The 20666-nt window shown below is 42.9% G+C and overlaps 1 protein-coding gene across 2 annotated transcripts; it reads left to right on the plus strand.

The window, feature by feature from the left end:
* Nucleotides 1–2455: 2455 nt before the first annotated feature.
* Nucleotides 2456–20085, plus strand: LOC114596104 (interferon-induced GTP-binding protein Mx2-like). Of its 2 annotated transcripts, none has more exons than XM_028727239.2 (14): nt 2456–2611; nt 6836–7145; nt 8945–9137; nt 9641–9778; nt 10900–11054; nt 11344–11482; nt 12059–12257; nt 12810–12888; nt 13012–13134; nt 14399–14540; nt 15397–15555; nt 15948–16024; nt 17842–18060; nt 18617–20085. In XM_028727239.2, exons 2-14 carry the CDS (start codon nt 6867–6869, stop codon nt 18845–18847), a joined length of 2133 nt encoding a protein of 710 aa, XP_028583072.2. In that variant the 5' UTR covers nt 2456–2611; nt 6836–6866; the 3' UTR covers nt 18848–20085. The 2 variants fall into 2 exon arrangements, with proteins under 2 accessions (XP_028583072.2, XP_028583073.2); XM_028727240.2 differs by lacking the exon at nt 2456–2611 and adding an exon at nt 3365–3456.
* The last annotated feature ends 581 nt before the right edge of the window (nt 20086–20666 follow it).

The raw sequence follows: 20666 nt of genomic DNA on the forward strand, positions 1-20666 counted from the left end.
ATGGGACTTATTTCTGCGTAGATCAGGGGTCGGCAAACTAAGGCCTGGGGGCCGGGTACAGCCCGCCGGGCGTGTTAATGCGGCCTGCGAACCTTGCTGACCCTGCCACCCCATGCTAAACTGATGCGGCACAGAGGCCTCACCACATGGGGACTAACTTCCGCAACACTGATGCGGCTTCAGATTGGCTGCAGGAAGCTCCTGCAGCCAATCCGAAGCCGCGGACACCTCTGGGCAACGCCCCTTCCTTCCCGCTGAGGCAGCCGCGTATGGTCAAAAGCCAAGCAGGAGGAAACAGTGGTGGCGGGGAGGCTGCCTCCGCAGCCCAGGCCGTTGGAATGGGCTCTGCACCCCGCGGCCCCCTGGTCGAGGCAGAGGACGTTACCACCGCAGAAGACGTGGCATCAGTGGCTGTGGCGGGGGGGGGGGCTCCTTTCAGGAGAGAGGGTGCATTTGGCAGAGGGTGGGTCCGGCCCCCAAGGTCTGAGGGACAGTGGACCAGCCCCCTCCTGAAAAAGTTTGCTGACCCCTGGCATAGACATTGCACTAGAAGAGTTCTGAAGAACATGAAATCTTATTCATTGGTTTGTTGCTAGATGGGCTAGTTCTAAATACATAGCCCACAGCTGTCTCTATTTACTCTCCTGCAAAACCCATCAGTGATTGGTTTGGAGCTATGGAGTTCCCCAGAGAATTTATTAGCTGGTTCTAATTAAGCTATTATACAACTTAGTTTTGTACTGAGTTTTCATCTCTCAACTGAACCAGCACAGGCTACTTGCTACCTGTTTTCTGAGCTTGTCTCTGGCTAAGTCGAAAACCAGCTTTGCCTGTTCTGCTAGGGAGTGGCTGTGGTCAACCAGAGACAACAGGATTCACACAGAAAACGGATAGCTTGTGGTCTGCCAATTTGCCTTCCCACCCCCACCCCCCAAAATGGCCCAAAATACCCCTCACCCTACCTTGAGATAACTGCAGGCTGCATTGTTTTAAATGTTGCTGGCTATTAGATATGAGAGGTAATAGTTTCAGTTGGTTTAATTTAGCCCTTGCTTGGCTCCTTGGCTGAAATGGAATGATTTATATACATTAAGACTCCTCAGAACCTTTTAAAAAGTATAATAATAATCCAAAAAACAACATTCAAGGACAATGTGGTGGTTAACAGTAGGAAGTGGAGCAAAGACCGAATGGAACAGTCAAAAGTACAGCCCTGTGTGGGGCTGAGAAAGTGGTATATGAAGTGTGTGTAAGAGTGAGAGGCAGAGAAACAGACTATTAAGGGATGTCGCAAGAGAGTGAACAATGACGTAGGGGTGTGTGAAATCGACTTCCCTAAATCAGTGGAGATCTGATTTCGCAAGCTTGATGTTAGCTTAGTGACTTTTTTATAGTGACTTACCATTGAAACTCTTTAACTGGAATGTCTGTAAATGTTTTAAGATGTGAAGAAGCCATAAGATCCAGGGCAGCACACAGATACAACATTTAAAAGCAAAAACACAGTAAAAACGTTTTAAAACTAAACAGCCTAAGAATACCGGTAATTACAATTAAAAACATCTGAAAGCAGTTAAGAGTTATAAAAATGGTCTTCCATTCAATGATGGGGTTGGCAGGCACAGTATTCTCCAGCCACCTAATGCCTGGCTGAACAGGAATGTTTTCAACTTCCTCCTGACAGTTAATAATGACAGAGACAAAGATACCATAACAAGCAGGTGGGTTCGGCCCAGTCAGCCAGCACAACCCCAACCATACCTACTCAACCTATTGGCTTCTTCCCAGCTGTGTGGTGTTAGGATTGCAGTCTTAAGGAAACTGCATTTAGGTACCATTGGAATCAATGGGAAACCTTGTCATGTCTTAAATCCCATGGATTTCTGTGGGAATGAAGTACAGTGAAGCTGAGCCTACAGCCACCTCCATGCATCGAACCCCCACTGCATCTCTGTAACTGATTTATTTAAAAATGTGGATTTGTTAAATATGAACTATATGATGCTTGGAGTGCACCGTATCACTATTTAGCTGGCTATCCGAGGCTGCCCCTGCTCTTATAGTCGGCCCCACTCGGGTGGGGTGAGGAAGCATCTCTGCAGTGTTTCTGGGGTTTTTTTCCACCTGATGCTCAAGCGCGCAAGATAGTTCCTGATCCAGAACCTATTGCACCTACGTTAGGCGGGACCAGCTTTCCTGCACCCCAAACCTACAAAGAATGCGGGGGGGGGGGTAAAAAGGTAAAGGTGCAGGGATCAGGCATAAGGCCCGCTTCGCCCGGCATCCGGCCCCTAGGTGCCTTCTGGGAAGCCCGCCAGCAGGATCCGACCACAGCTGCGCTCTCCCCGCTGGCGATCCAGGGAACTTAGTTGCTACGCCGGGCACCATCCTCTCCGCTCCCCGCCCCTTCCCGCTTTCCTTTCTGCCCAGATTTCACTTTTAAGTTTCATTTCCCCAGATTTTGTCCCGGGGAAGAGGCGGGGCGAGGGATGAAGCTAAATTGCCGGCCAGGAGATCCAGAGGAGACTGGTTCGGAGTCGCTTCGGTGGACGCAACAGCCAGAGATCCGGCAGCGGGACAGATCGCCACCCAAGATCTCCGCTCCGTAAAGGTGACGTTTCCCCTCGACCCTTCCCACGCCTTGCTGTTAACCGAGTGATAGGCACACAACCTTCCAGGAGAGATTTCATTTTAGGCCGCAAGAGGGCGAGCGACGCTGGTTGCGGCTCCGCCTTCCCTCCTGGAAGAGCCGAAAGGTCTCGCTCGGTCCTTGGAGGCGCTTCAGCCTTTCCATTTAATGGGGCAAATAAAGGCTTCGTGGGGCGGAAGGGAGAGAGAGAGGGGCCATGTTCTCGGGCCCCTGGCTTGGGGAGGAAGGGCGGCGTTGATTGGCCCCATTGCGCTCTGCCTTCGCGCCCCAGGACGCAGCAGGTGGGAAGCGTCCCGCCCGAAGTCCTGTTGGATACGGGGGTGGGAGGGTCACTCTCGGGGAAGTGAAGTTGGGATTAAGAAAGGGGGCGTGGGATTTTGGTTAGGGGGCGCAGAACCTCAGATTCGTATTGCTTTTTATTGATGGGGGGGACTGCCCCCTTGGCCACGCCAAGGAAGGGGGCTCAGTTCCCTCAGGCAGGCACGCGGAGCTCCACAAAATAGCCTGAGGGACGCGGTCGGGTTGTCGTTCTTTCACGGTCCTGTAGCACCAGCCCAGAAGTGATGCTCCGCTCCGGGCTAGTCAGGCTGTCCGGTTCAGAGAGGCGGTGTTTTCTGAAGGAAGACTGCTGGAGCCCCTTGTGGCAGAATCGAATAGCGCTGAAGCCCCGTTGATATGAACGCTCACTGTAGTTTTGGGCGTTGGCTCGTTCTTGTTTGGAGCCGCGCTAAAAGGTTCCAGGCAGATGCAGACAGAGCTTGATGCCCCCTTGGTGTGGGGAAGAGCTAAGGATGGAAGTGTCAGGTGTGAGTGAACGCTCCAGAATATATTATTATTATCATTTCTGCTGTTATTCATTTCTATTGTTAGGTTTATATACCACCCTTCATCAAAAGATCTCAGCGGGGTTCGCTTTCAGGTGGCCTCCAGGCTTTTAAAGGTTCTCTAACCATGTTTTAAGAGAAAGTAATAATCTGAGCAATCCTGCTCATAGTTGTGTATAGGACCACAAACTAAATATAAAGCAGGAGATTTGCGATCAGGACCTCCCATGTTTGTTTGCCCCAACAGTTGCTGTAATGAAAGCAATCAGATTAAAAACTGCAGCTTTAGGAAGGGGGTAAGATATACTTTCCCACAGTTCTCTCCGTTAAAATCCCCCCTCCAGCAAAGTTGCCGTGTTTACCCCTGTAGGGCAGACAGCAGCCGTGTATGTAAAATTGGAGAAAGGGGCAGGGGGAAGGGGAATTAAAGCCCCTCCACCAGTGTCATGATCTTGATCTGATTTCCCTCTCCCTCCTACACACATGACTGGTTTTCTATCTAAACATTTGTTTTCTAAAACGTGGGAGAACTTCCTTAGTGTAAGAATGGCACAAGGAAACATGGGAGCATTGCCATTTTATCAGATTTGGCTTACTGTAAATGGGAGAATGCATTACAGACAACAGATAAATGGGGTAAAAATAAAATTTTATGCAATGTCCAGGAACTACAAAATATATTACACTATTCAGCTGCTTATCTTATGTTACTACAGTTATGTCATTTGTGTAATGGATAATCATGCTATGTTTTTGTTTTGTTTTTTCAACTTTGAATTAAATGTTGCAGAAATCAGACCATAAGATAATCATTTGAAACACATGCCAGGACATCTTTCATTTTTCTGATACGTATGTCAGGAGAGTCAGCTTGCACCTTTGTGTCATAGACATTATGAACATGATACAAAGTGCAAAATATTTATACAGTATACAGTAGCTGACATTTATACAGTAGCTGACAAAAAAAAACCCCAGGCGCATGAGTTTATTCCTCAAACACACTGGAAAATTACAAAAGTTGGAAGAGGATTTTGGCAAGTTACTAAAATAGGGTTGCCTTTTAAATATCAGCTTGTCTAGCAGCTTTCTTTGCTTTACATGGAAGTCTGCCATTACACATATGAGAACATTTTTGTACAACTCTCTTCTTGTGGTTAGAGCAGAATATGAATCAAACACCTCCGTCCTTTGTTTCACACACAGTCAGCTGTCAATCTAGAAGTCTAGGCCTCATTGATTTCTTTAACATATTTTTTAAAGTGTGGGAGAACATCATCTTGAGAGAACTGGCTAGGAAACAGAGTGAAAATGATGTATTGAGAAACAACAGGGAAGAAGGTAGGAACCTGCCACCTAGTGGACAAAGACTGAATTATTGACATTGCCTTTAAAATCGTACACAAAATCTACAGTAGGACAATACAGTACAGTGGTACCTTAGTTCTCGAACGGCATAGTGGGCGAACAAATCGGCTCCCAAACGCCGCAAACCTGAAACTAAGTGTTCCGGTTTGCGAATGTTTTTTGGAAGCTGAACATCCATTTCAGCTGTCGCCATTGCTTCTTGGGCCAATCAGCCAATCAGAAGCTGCTTGGTTTTCGAACATTTTGCAAGTTGAGCGGACTTCCAAAATGGATTGAATTCGAGAACCATGGTACCACTGTACCTTTACTAAGCCTACCAGGTATTGGATATTCCCCTAAAGTGGATTTAGGATTTCTTTTCTTATGGGCCAGCATGTTTACTTTTGCTTTTTCAAATGCCAGGAGCTCTATACACAAGTGAGTTCCCTGCCTTTTCTGCAGGGCACACAATGTGTGTGGTTTGTACAAAGAGGGTTCTAGAAGGTTTCTTCTCGTTGTGATCGAAGGTTTATTTCTATGTGAAAGAAACAGGAAGAAGATTTTGGATGTTTGGGTTATTTCTCTGGGAAGCTGAGTACAGCTGGTTTCAACTGGTTTTGTTGTTCGTTCTGTCAAGGTCATACTGACTAATATAGTAAGGCCAGGAGGAGCCTGGGTCTCCCTCACTTTCACTTCTGTCTTTGTTCTAGTGTTCTGTTTCTTTACGCTGTAGTGTTAAGATTTAGTCTTACTAAGTTTGTAAGTTTTATTGTAAGTGCTGCAACTGGATTTTTTATGGACTGTGTCAATCCTAATTGTTTTGGATTTGTGACCATTTATGCTCATTTGCCTTCAGTACCAGTAAAGCTCTGCTGGATGAAGTACAATCGCCTCTGGTCTGTTTTTTGGAAACTCTCCAGTGCTAATGCGACAGTGACCACCTGGTTGATACCCTCAGCCTTGGAGCAGGTGTTTCATCACAGTCTGAAATCCTGTGGCCGCTGGCCAGCTGGCAAGAGTAGCAGGGAGTGAAGACAGGAGTTCTTTGCTATCTTCTGCTACTTCAGAACAGTGGTAGTGGTGGTAGTGAACACAGCTGACTTTGAATTTCCGTTTGTATTTATACTTTATGCTTATGGGTTAAGAGCCGAAACCTGGAAATCCTTCATTTGCATCTCTACTCCTTTCTTCTTCTTCTGATGCCTTAAAGACTTAATACATTTATTGTGGCATAAGCTTTCAAGCTGATACTGCAGTCCTCTGTATCAGATACACAAAGTGCTGTCTTGACTAGGAGGACGGATAGCACTTCACACACCTGCTGTTGACTGCAGTCTGTGAAGCTTATGCCATAATACATTTATTTATTTGTATTTATGGTGCAACAGGAACTCTTGTTTTTGCTGCAAAACACTTAACATGCCTAGCCCTCAAGAAAAGGGAAAATACATTATTGCAGACAGGCACATGGTGAGGAAAAAAATACACATGGTGACATTTTCTTTAAAAATCCAATTTATTTAAATGAAAGGATATGCAAACTTGCAAAAGCAGAACTAGTTTGCACAGGACACTTCCTTTTGAACTTTCCCCTTTGTTTGGATCTGAGAGAGCTAGAGTTTTTTAATTCAGCTTGTATAGCATTCTGACCTTACCTGGAAGTAAACCCTATGGTATACAGTGGGACTTGCTTCCAAGTAAACCACATAGGATTGCACTGGAAGTGTATTAAATATTGAACCATTGTTGGATAAAGATATTGTGCAGATTGACAGCTATCTTGCATTAAGATGGAATGTAAAATGCTGTGCAGGTGTTATCCTTTCCTTCTGCTTATTTAAATAGTTAAGTTGAGAATAGTGGAGACAAGCATTCTAATGTATCTCCTGCTTCCAGATCTCCGTAAACATGTGCCTGCTCCATTTTCACCCACCCACATCCACAGTTCCAATCCAGCCCCCATCACTGCTTTGAGCTTTTCTTATTCTTGGCAAAATGTCTAATATCATTTCAGGAATCAATAAAGGAAAGTCCCAGATAACTAAATGTTGAAGTCCTCTTCCTGGCGTGAGTCTCCATCTGACCGGCGCACTCGGAAACTTAGGAACAGACGCTCTTCAGATGAGGAGATGGATAACGGGTGGAATCCGCAACGAAATGGGACTATAGGCACCATCCCATCACTGTTCCCAGAAGAAGCTAAATCTATACAATATTTTGCTACACCAAATGTATTTGCTCCATCAAAAATGGAAGGCTTTGTGTTCAGTCCCATAAAACAAGAGGATGTGGATCAACTGGGAAAACAAAACCAACCTCATAAAGTAAGTCTTTTGAGTTAATATGCACCTCGTTAGCACTGAAATCCTGCAATTTAGAGCCAGCTTTTTAGTCAAGGTTGTGCATTATTGACACTAAACAAATCTAGGATTGTATGCCTCAGAAATCCAGATTTCTGGCCAAGAAAATTTGAAATTATGTGGGTCTGCATAATTACTCTTATTTTCTGAAATTTATCCTGCTGCTTCTCCCTTGAGCCCTGCTTGTAACTAAAGTCATACCTTGGAAGCCAAACGCCTTGCAAGTCGAGCGTTTTAGCTCCCGAATGCTGCAAACCCGGTGAGTGTTCCGGTTTGCGAACGTTCTTTGGAACCCAATCATCCAGTGCGGCCTCCGATTAGCTGCAGGAGCTGCCTTGGTTTCCGCATGTTTTGGAAGTCGAATGGACTTCCGGAACGGATTCCGTTCGACTTCCGAGGTACGACTGTACTGGATATCTTACTCAGCCACCCCTCTGGTTTTGGAGAGTTTAACAGGTGTTGTCCACACACTTTCAAGAGTATAGGCTCCTAGCCATAAGAGCCTGTGTGAGGGTTCAGGGAGCAGATGTTGGAACAAGACCCATTACAAGACTAGTAGGGGAAGGAAGGATGGATGGAGAGGGGAAACCACAAGGGAGGCCACTGTCTGCCTCTCTAGACAGCCAGTTGTCTTGAGTGAGAGGGAATCTTTCGCATGGGAACTAACCTGCCTGGTGTGTTGTCTCTTTCTGGAGGGAGACTGGTTAAGAATCAACTATGTTAGTGACGTTTGAGAATGATAAGGAACGCAAATTCTGGTCATGGTCCTGTTGGAATATTCTAGTTGCTAGGCAATGGAAAATTTCTCCAGCAACAGGTGTCCTTATCCATGGCATGTGATCAAGGAAGTCTGGGTCAGTGTAAATGACTACAGTCATACCTCAGAAGTCGAAAGGAATCCGTTCTGGAAGTCTGTTTGACTTCGAAAATGTTCTGAAACCAAAGTGTGGCTTCTAATTGGCTGCAGAAAACTCCTGCAGCCAATCAGAAGCTGCGGAAACCCTGTCGGACGTTCGACTTCCAAAAATAGTTCGCAAACCAGAATACTCACTTCCAAGTTTGTGGCGTTCGGGAGCAAAAACATCCAAGAACTAAGCTGTTCAAAAACCAATGTGCAATTGTATGTGAATGAGTCAGCATTAGGTATCTGGCCAGATGGCTAAAAAGAGAAAAAGATTATGTTGCTTTATTTGCTTTGTTCATTAATGACCAGTGTAAAGTTTCATAAATAACATATACTCTGAGAAACAGGACCAAATGATGTTTATTCTTGTAATGGGAATTTCACTAAGAGATAGCTGGAATGCTGCTGATGCCATAAAGAAGTAAAAAATGCAGAAAAACCTTTCTGTAAAAACGAACTCTTCTGCAGAAAGAAATGAAAACCCAAGAGTAAGATGCTCATGCACTAAAATGAAGTGCCTAGCCTGGTCTAGAACCAATGCTACTTTTTGTGCGTGTTCAGTGATCTTTTTGATCCAAGCTGCTCCTATGAGTGTCACTCAGTGTTTGAAATACAATTCTGGCTTAGCTTTACATCTGACCCAAGGGCGGTTCTTTTGTTTCTTCATCGTAATTTGTTCGAATGAAACAAGCCCCCACTTTAGACATAACTTCAGAGATTGTGTTTTGTGGTCCCATTTGCGCAAAGCAGGAGTTTTCTCCCTATTTAAAGCAAACCATTAACCACGGCTCAGATGATGTATGAATAGAGCCATATACTAAAATGGAAGTGAACTGTGTATGTGTGTGTTTTTAACCAGAAACCAGAAAACACCTTATTCAACCAATACGAAGAGAAGATCCGTCCTTGTATTGACCTCATTGATACTCTGAGAGCCCTCGGAGTGGAGAAGGACTTGGCATTGCCAGCAATTGCAGTGATTGGCGATCAGAGCTCAGGGAAAAGCTCAGTTCTGGAAGCTCTTTCTGGAGTCGCTCTTCCACGGGGCAGTGGTGAGAATTCCCGCCGGCTTTTCCTTCTGGGAAGCTTTGAGGATGTGCAAGTTCAGAGATTTTTTAACTTCAGTGTTCCTACTTTATAAGAGGCATCTTTATTTTCTAAAGTTGCCTTCTCTTTGGTGTCTTGGCCTGCATTATTTTAATATCTCGGAGGGTTGGATATACTTCAAAGAAAGCAATGTTACCAGTTAGAAGCCTCTCATTTCTGAGAAACTAAATTGATTTTTAAAAAGCTTGGTGTAATATTATCGGGGGTGGGGGTGGGTGGCACTGTTCACCTATAAGGTTAAGTGCAAAGATTTTAAGATAGCTGCCTACATCTACAGTATAGCTCAGATTATTTATGGGGGTCCATTTTAGGAGCTGATTTTGCCCTAGAACTAGGTGTCGTTTCATCATAATCCATGGGATTCTGCCTGTTTTAAGCAATCTTTAGGAAGTTTCTGTGAATCTGAATAACCTATACTTTTAATGAATTGGATTCTCTTCATGGACAGGCATTGTCACCAGATGTCCCTTAGAACTCAGGCTGAAAAAGCTGCAGCCTGGTGAAAAATGGAATGGGAAAATCAGCTACCTGGGAAAATATATGGAACTTGCAAATCCTTCAATGGTAGAAATAGAAATAAGAAAAGGTGAGTGTTGTGGTTTCCATTGTATTCAATAACAGATCGTTATTTTCTTTCTTAATTTCCTTATGTTATAAATGAGAATACTTCTTCAACTATATTCTATGTATAGTCCCAAACCCAGTGATGAGGTTTACCAGAAAATTTAGGGTAATTTTGCACTGGATTTTTTTTTTTAATTAAAATAAGGTTTCTTAGAAAATCTTATCCAATTTAGTGTATTTATTTTACTTGTATTTAGCAAACAAAGCTTAACACTTGAGAACAATGAAGCTTCTCACGTTGTATTTGACATTGATTGTCACAAATGAACTTACGAACTTATAGAAAGCGCACTGGATTTTTTTCCATTCCACATTGCTGGCCAAATATCTTCCCCAGCTTTCCCAATTGCTGTCCTTCAGCAGGTTTTTTTCTTAGGTGGGGGGGGGGGAAGAGTCTTGTGGGCATTGTGGTGTCACAGATGCCCCATGAAGGGGTCCCAGGTCCGCAATGATTGGCAGCTGCTGTTTAGAAGATTCAGGCAGAGATGTTTTCCCCAGCTCTTCTCTCCCTGGAGATGGTTCAGAGATTGAACCATGGGTCCTTCTGTATGCAAAAAACAACAGCCCTTAAAAATAAAACTGCACAATTGGAAACCAGAATTAACTTTTACATGAAAATTTATAACAGTTCCGTTAACACTTTGATAAACATAGCCATATTAACCTTTCCAGTCTCAGAATTATAAGAAGATACAGTCATACCTCGGGTTGAAATCGCTTCAGGTTGAGCACTTTCGGGTTGCGCTCTGCAGCAACCCGGAAGTAACATAACACGTTACTTCTGGGTTTCGCCGCTCGCGAGTGCGCAGACAGTCAAAATGATGTCACACGCATGCGCAGAAGCGGCGAATCGCGGCACGCACAGCTGCGGGTTGCATTCGGTTCAGGATGCAAACGGGGCTCCGGAACGGATCCCGTTCGCATCCTGAGGCACCACTGTACTGATTTTCTAAAGAGTTTTCCTTCCTGCCAAGTTTGGCACCTGTGTTGTATAACAAATGGTAGCCAGAAGAGGCTGCCAGTCCTATGACATGAGTATCTGAAATGTTGATGTTAAAGTTTTTCTTGCTTTCTTCATTCCAGCTCAGAACATAATAGCCGGTGATGGAGTGGCCATTAGTGATAAACTAATTACCCTTGAAATTAGATCTCCTGAAGTTCCAGACTTGACTCTGATTGATCTGCCAGGGATTGCAAGAGTGGCTGTGGGTAATCAGCCAGTAAATATTGGAGATCAGGTAAAACACTAAATATCTTGCCCAAGAGAGCTTTCTCCATAAGTGTACTGCATTCCTTACTAGGTTTCTGCTCCTTTCCTGCTGCCTCTTGCAAGCTCCCAGTCCTGGTGCTTTCTGCCTACCCCCCTAAACTGGCAATCCCAGTCCTCTTTCAGCCTTGCATCTTGCCCAGTATATTATCCTGCCTTGACTCCTGTACTGGCTTCAACTTGGCCTAGGCAACTTTCTATCAAACAGTGAAATAACTATACAGTAGCTCTAACAGCAGTTCTGTTTGTCTTCATTGCAGATCAAAAAGCTGATTAAAACATTTATTGATAAACAAGAGACAATAAATTTAGTGGTGGTTCCAAGTAATGTTGATATTGCCACAACAGAGGCACTGAAAATGGCCCAGGAGGTGGATCCAAATGGAGAGAGAACGCTTGGTAAGGAGGCAAAATAATTCTCCTTAACTTTGATAATCTTGCACTGTTGAAATGAGAACGCGCTTTTCAGATCCCGGAATGTCGGTATTTGTAGGTTGTTGTTGCTTTAAATGGTTCATGGTCACTATTTGTTTAGTTCCTTAAGTATTCTTTATTTATCTCACTAACCCACATGAAAACATGTGTTTCCTTTTTTCCTCATCATGAAGACAAGCCAAAGGTCCCCAGTTCTATATAGGGAGTTTTGCTGGAGTGGCAGCTGGACTTTATTCAGCACTGGCAATGGGACAACATACTTCATCGTACCTGAAAGTTAGCTTAGGGAATTCAGGGGAAGTGGTGGTTTCTCCATAATGTTTCAGTTGGCCCTGGTTCAAAGACATAATATTTTGCTTAATTCTACTGCAAGAAAGTAGAACTCTTTGGCCTGCATGATGGTTTTTGAGCCCTTGATTTTGCCAATGCAGACAAGATGATTTCTATACAAGTGTGAACAGTCCTTCAATTGTGCGTCACCTTTGCTATTTTGTATTATGTTGGTTTTTTTCCTAATGTCTTTCCGTATTTCATCCCAAGGGATCGTGACAAAGCCTGACCTGATGGACAGAGGAACTGAGGGGACAGTTGTGAACATCGTGAGGAACCAAGTCATTCCCTTAAAAAAGGGATATATGATTGTGAAATGTCGTGGGCAGCAAGATATCCAGTCCAACATGACCTTGGCCTCTGCACTCAAGGAAGAGAGAGCATTTTTCGAGAAACATAAATGCTTTAGGTACTCATAGACTAGAGAGTGATTTTTAAGATAATAGTATAATTACAGTTACTTAAACGGCCTCGGTCCTATATACAGTACCTGAAGGAGCATCTCCACCTCCATCGTTCAGCGCTGAGGGCCTTCTGGCGGTTCCCTTATTGCGAGAAGTGAGGTTACAGGGAACCAGACAAAGGGCCATCTCAGTGGTGGCGTCTGCTCTGTGGAACGCCCTCCCACCAGATGTCAAGGAAATAAGCAACTATCCTATTTTTAAAAGACATCTGAAGGCAGCCCTGTTTAGGGAAGCTTTTAATATTTAATGCTGTATTGTTTTTAATACTCGATTGGGAGCCACCCAGAGTGGCTGGAGAAACTCAGCCAGATGAGCAGGGTATAAATTATTATCATTGTTATTATTGTTATTATTTTTAAATATTTACAAACCACACTTTTCACAAGAAGCAAAGTAATATTGTGTAAAACGTAATGCAACACTAAAAACATCAGTGAGTTTAACTGCAATTGTTAGCATCAGATTTTCTAGTAAACATTTTCTTTGTTCCCATACAGTATCCTTCTACAGGAAAAAAAAGCCACAGTCCCCTTACTAGCCGAGAAACTGACAAGCGAGCTTGTGGAACACATTTCCGTAAGTTAGCAAAGTGACACTTTAAAAACAACAACAATGAAACATCAACCCCAAAGTTTGTTTCTTTACTCATTACAAGTTTTCCCCCCAGCACCATATACATCTTTTCTTTTTTCTTTTTAGAAATCTTTGCCCACTTTAGAAGAGCAAATAAGATTTCAACTCCAAAAGACAGATACTGAAATGCAGAGATACGGCAAAGCCGTGCCAAAAACCGATGGCGAGAAACAATATTTTTTAGCAGAGGTAAGTACACTGATGAGGACTCGTGCTAAACTTTTCTAGTCTTAATAGTGTTATGCAGACAACATATGTCAGTGTAAGAGTATGTGAGCCTTGGAGGCATCCAGAACCAGCAGCCAACGTAAGATAAGTCATGAACCTGTCTTTGCTGTAAATCGAAGGTGCTTTTTGTCATTTGAGTTTCTGACCTACCTCACTCGGTGTACAACCCATTCAGCTACTTTTCTGTTCTGCCTACTGGGAAGCTATGTATTGAGTTCATAAGGCGGAGAAAACTTAGTATAGTTATACACCAACAAAAACTGAAGTTAGTTTGTAACTCTATTCCCACTTACCTGGGAAGAAGCCTGATTGAACTCACTGGTACTTCCTTCATAATGGATACCCATTTGAATTCTTACATACTTTGTCTCTTACATATTCTCAATTATTTTCTGGGATGAATACTTCCAGTGATTACGTTCAACTAATCTTAGGCCTCCTGTTTATTAAATAGTCATCCTGATTTGCTTGCACAAAGCTTACATGGTGGTTAGATATTGTCTAGTCTTCGCTGAGCAGTCATTCAGATTTATTGGTGGTTTATCCCACACTTTGGGGGCATTTTCCCATCACTATCCAAAGTGGATTGTGCCAGAGTGCTTTAATTCACTTTCATTGCACAAACCTAAATTTCCAGTATTCTGTTTACTCTCTCCCACAAAATACTGACAATCTGGAGTCAACTATGACATATGCATTCTTTCTAATGTGAGCCATTCAGTTCCAAAATGATTACATTGCTCATAGCTTTATGGAGGCAAGTTCTGGAACAAATTTTGGGTGTTTTTTAAAAAAAAATATTGGATGAATGTGTGTTTGTCTGCTTGGACACATTGCCTGTCAATTTGCTTGATCATTTTAACATTATGGACTTGCTGTCTGAGTTGAATTGATGTCTGCAACATAATTATTTATGTATTTCAGAAAATTTATATACTGCTTGATTGTAGGGGGGAAACTCAAATTGGTTTACAAAAAGATAAAAACAAATCTCTTTTAAAAAGTACACCATAATTAAAAACATACAAAAAAATTAAAGCCACAATGGAATAGACTTAAATAAATTAAAACTCATCAGAGCAGGACTTTCTAAATATTGCTAACATTGCAACAAAAATAACCACTCATTATCATTGCTTTGTTCAGATTTGAAACATGCACAAATCAAATTGTCTTTAAAATCAACAAACCTCACTGCATCTCTTTAAATTGTTTGCTTTCACAGAAAATCGAGCACTTTATTGCAGATGTTGGAAGCACAGTACAAGGAGAAGAAAGTGTGTCTGAAAATGAAGCCAGACTGTTTACCAAAGTTCGTAAAGAATTTCAGAAATGGGGCGAAGGAGTTGCTAGTAGTGGCTTCAAAAGTAAGTACAGACTACTCTGTGTCTAGAGCAGCTCCTGTTTTAATAGCATCACATGTCCCTTCTAAACTGAGTCTCCAGGATTAGAAATGGCTACCTTAAAATAAAAAGGTGTGTGCATTTAAAAGAAATGCTGTACAAAGAACTTTGTTTTGAGGTAAGATGTTAAGTCCAGCTTATCCTTGCCTGGAGATTTTATCAACCTTAAATAGAAGGGACAATGGAGTAACAGACATGATTAGGTTTAAGCAGGATGCATCCTAAGATTTTGTGTTATCAGGCACCTGGGAAAAGCAGTGGAGGATCTTTGGTTGCTTTTAAACCAACTGCAAGGCTCCTAGTTCTATTAGAAACACATAGAATAGGAAGAAACATTTCAACCTCCATTTGGAACACCTTAATAAAATACGCTACTGATGCTGAATTTTGTTGCTGGATCACAAATCCCTTCACCTCTGACTATTGACCATGCTAGCTGAAAATTAACAGTGGAGAGCACTGTGTTAGATAGGGACCCCTGACAGTTAAGTCCAGTCACAAACAACTCTGGGGTTAGGGTCATGTGGCCATCATGGCTAAGCCACTTCTGGCAAAACCAGAGCAGCGCACGGAAATGCCATTTACCTTCCCGCTGGAGAGATACCTATTTATCTACTTGCACTTTGACATGCTTTCGAACTGCTAGGTTGGCAGGAGCAGGGACCCCTGTGCTAATTTGGGGACTTCTGTAATGAAAAATGATGGTGTAAATTAAACAAACCTAAACCTATCCTGATTTCAACTAACTGGTTCCCAGGGTGATTTACTGAGCTTTCGTAAATCCGTGACAGGTTTTAAAAAAATGTTCTTCTTCCTGCAGTTCAAGAATCCCTACTCCCTGAGAAGTGGAAATTTGAAAATCAGTATCGTGGCAGAGAGCTTCCTGGATTTCTCAATTACAATACGTTTGAGATGATTATAAGGAAATATATCACCAATCTAGAAATGCCAGCTGTTGATATTCTAACTAGAGTTACAGGTAAGTCCATTTATTAATTTCAGTTTTCTGGCTACTGGGACTGTGTAAGTTGTTTTAAATCATTTTAAATGTTGCAGTTGTACCCGCCATAGGACCTTAGGGTGAAAGGTGGGTAATAAAGGGGATTGATTATACATCACATAAAAATATGAAAGGGGTTTTCAAATACTATCTATATATAATAAAAGCACATGCAATGTAAGTGATTTTGCTTGAGCTGTGAAACCTCCAACATTTATATTTTCGTAAAAGGGCTGTAGGAAAAAATGAATGGAATTGTTAATGGTTTGGGTGTATGCAACATTTTTACCAAAATACATGTGAGAATACAAGAAATTATTTTTCTACACAGATTCTGATCATTTGGTGTATTCTCTCCCCCCCCCTTTCAGAAATAGTACGTCAAGGTTTTGTGGCGATTGCTAAAAGCCATTTTGAAGGATTTCATAATCTTCATTCGGAAGCCAAGGTAAGAACAACATGATGCAGATTCAAACTCTCTTGGATGTGTGGAGCTGCTGGCAGGGAGAGGTTGCTTCCTGAGCTCCCCCATTCATAATCTAAACATGATCATCAGAGAGGAGTGTCCCTGCCTGAAACCATCCTACTATCTGCTGTTAGCCACCCATGATTACATGTAACGATGGGCTAAACTATGGTTTTATTTTGGGGGAAATTCTCGGAATTTGTCCCTTTTCTAAAGAAAAAGCAGCTGTGGGGCCCACACCTGAAACATGCACACTGGGACTCTTCACCAGTTTCCTGCTGAAAATTAGTCCCCTCCTTAGCAGTAAACAGTATAGAGGATAGAGTGCATCCCTCACCCAGTGGAAGAGTAGTTCTGGGTTGCTCACCCATGATTGCTTATTTTTCTTCAAAATAAACATGAGCAGCTTTTAAAAACTTACGATAATGTAACATTCAGTTGGCCCCAGGTACTGTCATAGTGGGACAATCCCCATTTGTTTTGTTTCTGTTATTTGTTGCAGTTAGTTTCTTTTTCCCCCTTTTTTGTCGGATCACATCTATTGTATTCCAGCATCATGCTAAACTACAGTTCAGTGAGACATGAATGATCCTCACTACCTCCAAGGTTGGTGGGCTCCCCCTCTTTCCCTCTGCTCCTTTTGAGCAGCTGGGAGGATGAGTTCATAGTATTTCATTTTTCAGCCATCGCTACTTTCCCTGTGATAATAACTTGCTTTACCCATTATTGATACCAGCTAGTGCCCAGTAATGCTTTGTTGGGTATGAGCCCTAATTTCTGTGTAACTTGTTATCAGCTTGCTGCTTCTTGTGATCTGTTGAACCATTGTTCAGAGGTTAGAATAAGTCTGCTATTTTCTGACTTGTTTATTTCATCTCATTTATCTCACTCTATCTTGGATTGTGCCATCTAACATGTGCCATCTTCTGGGCCTCTGGGCTTGTGCCATTCAACTCACCGGGTCGGGATGGGACCAGCTTCTCCCCTACCCACCCACCTCTCTCTCCCCTGATCATGAATTGCTTGCTGCTGTAATGAAAAAAGTTGTGCCCTAATTATTATCCACACACTGGTCTAGTCTGTGTCGCTCCTTTGGTCCTTGGTGTGTGTCAAAATTGTGCATATACCACGTTTGCATTTCTTCTTCTGCATCGTTTTCCTTTTAATCTAGCTCTGCTGTTTGTAGAAACTGGATGGGCAGTGCTGAAAAAAATTCACAAGCTGGAGGAGGGGTGGAAGTTTAGTTTTTCGCAAGCAGCTATCAAAGCAACAGAACTTGTATGCAGTGAAGCAGAGTATTTCAGAGTATGAAATAAATTCAGTTCACAGAACCGGGTTTCTCTTGGTGCCCTACTCCCCCTGAAATGTTCACATGTTAGGCACATAGACACTTCCATTCGTTAACACTTAATTCGTTCTGGAGGACTGTTCTTAACCTGAGGTACCACTTTAGCTAATGGGGCCTCCCGCTGCTGCGCTTCTGTTCTCATCCTGAAATAAAGTTCTTAACCCGAGGTACTATTTCTGGGTTAGCGGAGTCTGTACCCTGAAGCATCTGTAACCTGAAGCGTCTGTAACTCGAGGTACCACTGTAGTCTTTTACACTGGAGGAGAGCTTACAGAATAAGTGGATTTAGGGAGCTTGAGTGCAATGTGTGGTAAAGGAAGGCAGTTTGAGATTAAAGGTCATGGGGAGTACGTGTGGGAGTGTTATGTCCAGTATCTGTATATGGAATAGTCAGATGTGATTCCTTCTATGCTACATCACTGGGAATGTCTGTTATTTTTGCCTTTCACAGAATAGAATTGAAAGCATTATAGAGAAGCAAGCAAAAGAAGCTGAAGCTATAGTCAGGATCCAGTTTGCAATGGAGAAGACCTTATTCTGTCAGGACAACCACTACCAGTCATGCTTAAGAGCTGTAAAGGAAGCTGCAAGAGGGGGGGAAACCACAGCGATAGCTGAAGAAGGCACTGCAATCGCTGAAACAGCTTTTCATTTGGAGGCATACTTCAAGGTGAGTTACATGGCATTACTGAACATATTTACTCAGAAGTAAGTCCTGTTGAATTTGATGGGGCTTACTCCCAGGATGGCAGCCTCAAGTCACCAGTATCATTTGTCCCCGTTTGACTTTGATTATAATTGCTAACAATATTGCATAGCAAATCAGATTGAACTGAGAGTTCATGATCCCATTCATTCCAAGATACTCCTGGTTTATCATGAGCCTCATTTATAAGTATGCTATTAAGTCAAAGGCCCCCACAAGGTGTGGGGACCACATGACATCTTCAGTGCTGTGAGGTTATAATGCTAGCCTTCCTTGGCTGGCCCCCATGAGGCTCAGATGCCATTGTGGCCACCCAATGTTTTACCTCCAGCAGTGGGTATATTTTGCTCAGTCGCAATTTTTCTCCGCTGCCATTATTCCACACTTATTTCCCCCCTCAAGCAAGACAGTGCTGGGTGACTGCCCAAGTCTATCATTCTTTACCACTTCTCATTCAGAAACAGAATTACCCATATGTGGAAGTTACTAATTGCAGTGCATGCGTCTTTTTTCATTTCAGACTGTAATCAAACGCCTCTCCTCCCAAATTCCCCTCATTATCCAGTACTTCATCCTCAATAAATATGAATACAGGCTGAAGAATGAAATGATGCTGCTCCTGAGTCAAAGGGAGAATTTGAGCCTTCTGGTCCAGGAGCGCACAGATGCTGCTGAACAGAGGCAGTTCTTGTCTGACCGCATTGATCGTCTGGTTCAAGCTCGGGACCACTTAGCAAGATTACTTGGCTAAAAACGTGTGCTTCTGCTGCTGCTTCCGGAAGGCTAGTGCGCTAGACAGCTTTTTGGTAGATTATATCTCTGTTACTAAAAGATGTGGTTCATCACTTGCAGTTCATGAATCTGGAAGAACTTTGCTTACTCGCAAACAACCCTTAGTGCCGTGCTGTGCCTTATGCATTAAACTTCTCAAGGACAAACTGCCTCACAGTCACTTTGACTTAGATTCCATCAGTTTGAATTGTTCAGGATAATGGAAAGGGGGAGCAATATATGCAGTATTTTTTATTTTTTTTTAAAGCAGTGTGGGTACTCATAACTTGATAAAAGCGGCAGCACAAAATGGTTGTAATGGGCAGCAAAAAACAGTGCTGTGTGGCTGAGTACTGTCACCCAAAAAAGTGTTTATGCTTTTAAGCTCCATCAGAGGCAGATTTAGATCAGCTCAACCAGTTCCCCATGCTGGGACCAAAGCGGTGCCTTCCCAAAGCCACTAAGTGAGGCGGCGTGAGGCTGACAGGGTTGTGGAGTCCTCCTGCCTCCTTCCCAGAAGCCTTTGGGAAGGGGGGGCAAGTCACATTTTAATCTATTATTTTTACAATATGCTCTTCGTGCAAAGAATAGCGACTACTTATCACATATCTGCTCTTTTTGTGTGTTGGAGATGGGTGCATTAATTTCTGAATAGGGGATATCATGCAGTTTTATTGAAATCTGTTGTGGCCAAAGTACTTGGAATGGGATGCAGCATTGAAGCTGCTTGTTCATCTGCTAATTATGTGTTCTTTTTTTGCTTTTTTACTGTTCAGGTGCAGGTGTTTTTGTCCTTCTCATGAGTATTTTATGGGGACTGCATCTTGTTTATTTCTAAATGTGCCTTGGGGGCCAAAAAATATGGGGCAGGGAAGTTTACTTCGGATTCACTAGGTTTCTGTGGCTTCTGCATATAAAGTACTGGAAGTGGGTGATGCTTGTGGGTTGCAGTTTGTTCTCCGTGCGGTGTCTGTATGAAGCCATGTAGGAATTTGGGTGACATCGAACTCTTGCACACACCAGTTGGTCAGCTCCTAAGTCAGAAGATCAGTAATGATCCTTTGTGACCCACTCTTGCCTTTCTGGCAGCAGGCACACACTTATTTTACCAGTGCTTCTTAAATGGTAGCGGAATTTGGTGTTCATGTGTAGGGCAGTAGTGTCTCTCGTTGGTTCTGTTGTATTTTTTATTGTACAATAAAAGGGGGAGAAACTATATTTCATGCATCTTGTCTGGTTCTGTCATAATTCTCAAGCACCACCGTCAGGAACTCTTCGGGTTTTTTTTCACAGGCTTCAAAATAAGTGCCATGTTTAAAATGCTTTTTTAAAAAAGCATTTTAATCTTTCCTTCCGCTACAGGCTCCTTTATAGTGGTGGTCACTGTTCAACCTCCTAAGATATCTTCTGCTGTATTTCCACCCTGCTTGCGCTGATGATGGAGGTTCCTGTTTTAAGCTTGTGTTTTAAAAATAATGATGCAGGAAAGGTTTTTACCATTCTACCCTGTTAGGCAGCCTCTGCCCCTCCAGATGTTTACAACTACTGCTCCTATAATCGCCATTAGCCATGCTCTGTGGCTGATGGGAAATATGTTAAGGGGGTCACAGATTGCTTGGCCAGAATGTACCATCCTAATTCATGTCATGCTAAAGATCCAAAACAAGATTCCAAATATGAATACAGTCATACCTTGGATCCCAAACAAATCAGCTCCCAAAAGTGAGTGTTTCAGTTTTCGAAAGCCGAAAGGGAAGCTCCTGCAGCCAATCTGAAGCCGTGCTTTGGTTTCCAAACGT

Source organism: Podarcis muralis, chromosome 4, assembly GCF_964188315.1.
Source record: "Podarcis muralis chromosome 4, rPodMur119.hap1.1, whole genome shotgun sequence".
Lineage (NCBI taxonomy): Eukaryota > Metazoa > Chordata > Lepidosauria > Squamata > Lacertidae > Podarcis > Podarcis muralis.

Coding starts and splice junctions, on each gene's coding strand:
- LOC114596104 (XM_028727239.2), top strand. CDS start 6,867: ATGTTGAAGTCCTCTTCCTGGCGTGAGTCTCCATCTGACCGGCGCACT. Junction 11,483..12,058: donor AAATGGAGAGAGAACGCTTG/GTAAGGAGGCAA, acceptor TTTCATCCCAAG/GGATCGTGACAAAGCCTGAC. Junction 12,889..13,011: donor AGCTTGTGGAACACATTTCC/GTAAGTTAGCAA, acceptor TTTTCTTTTTAG/AAATCTTTGCCCACTTTAGA.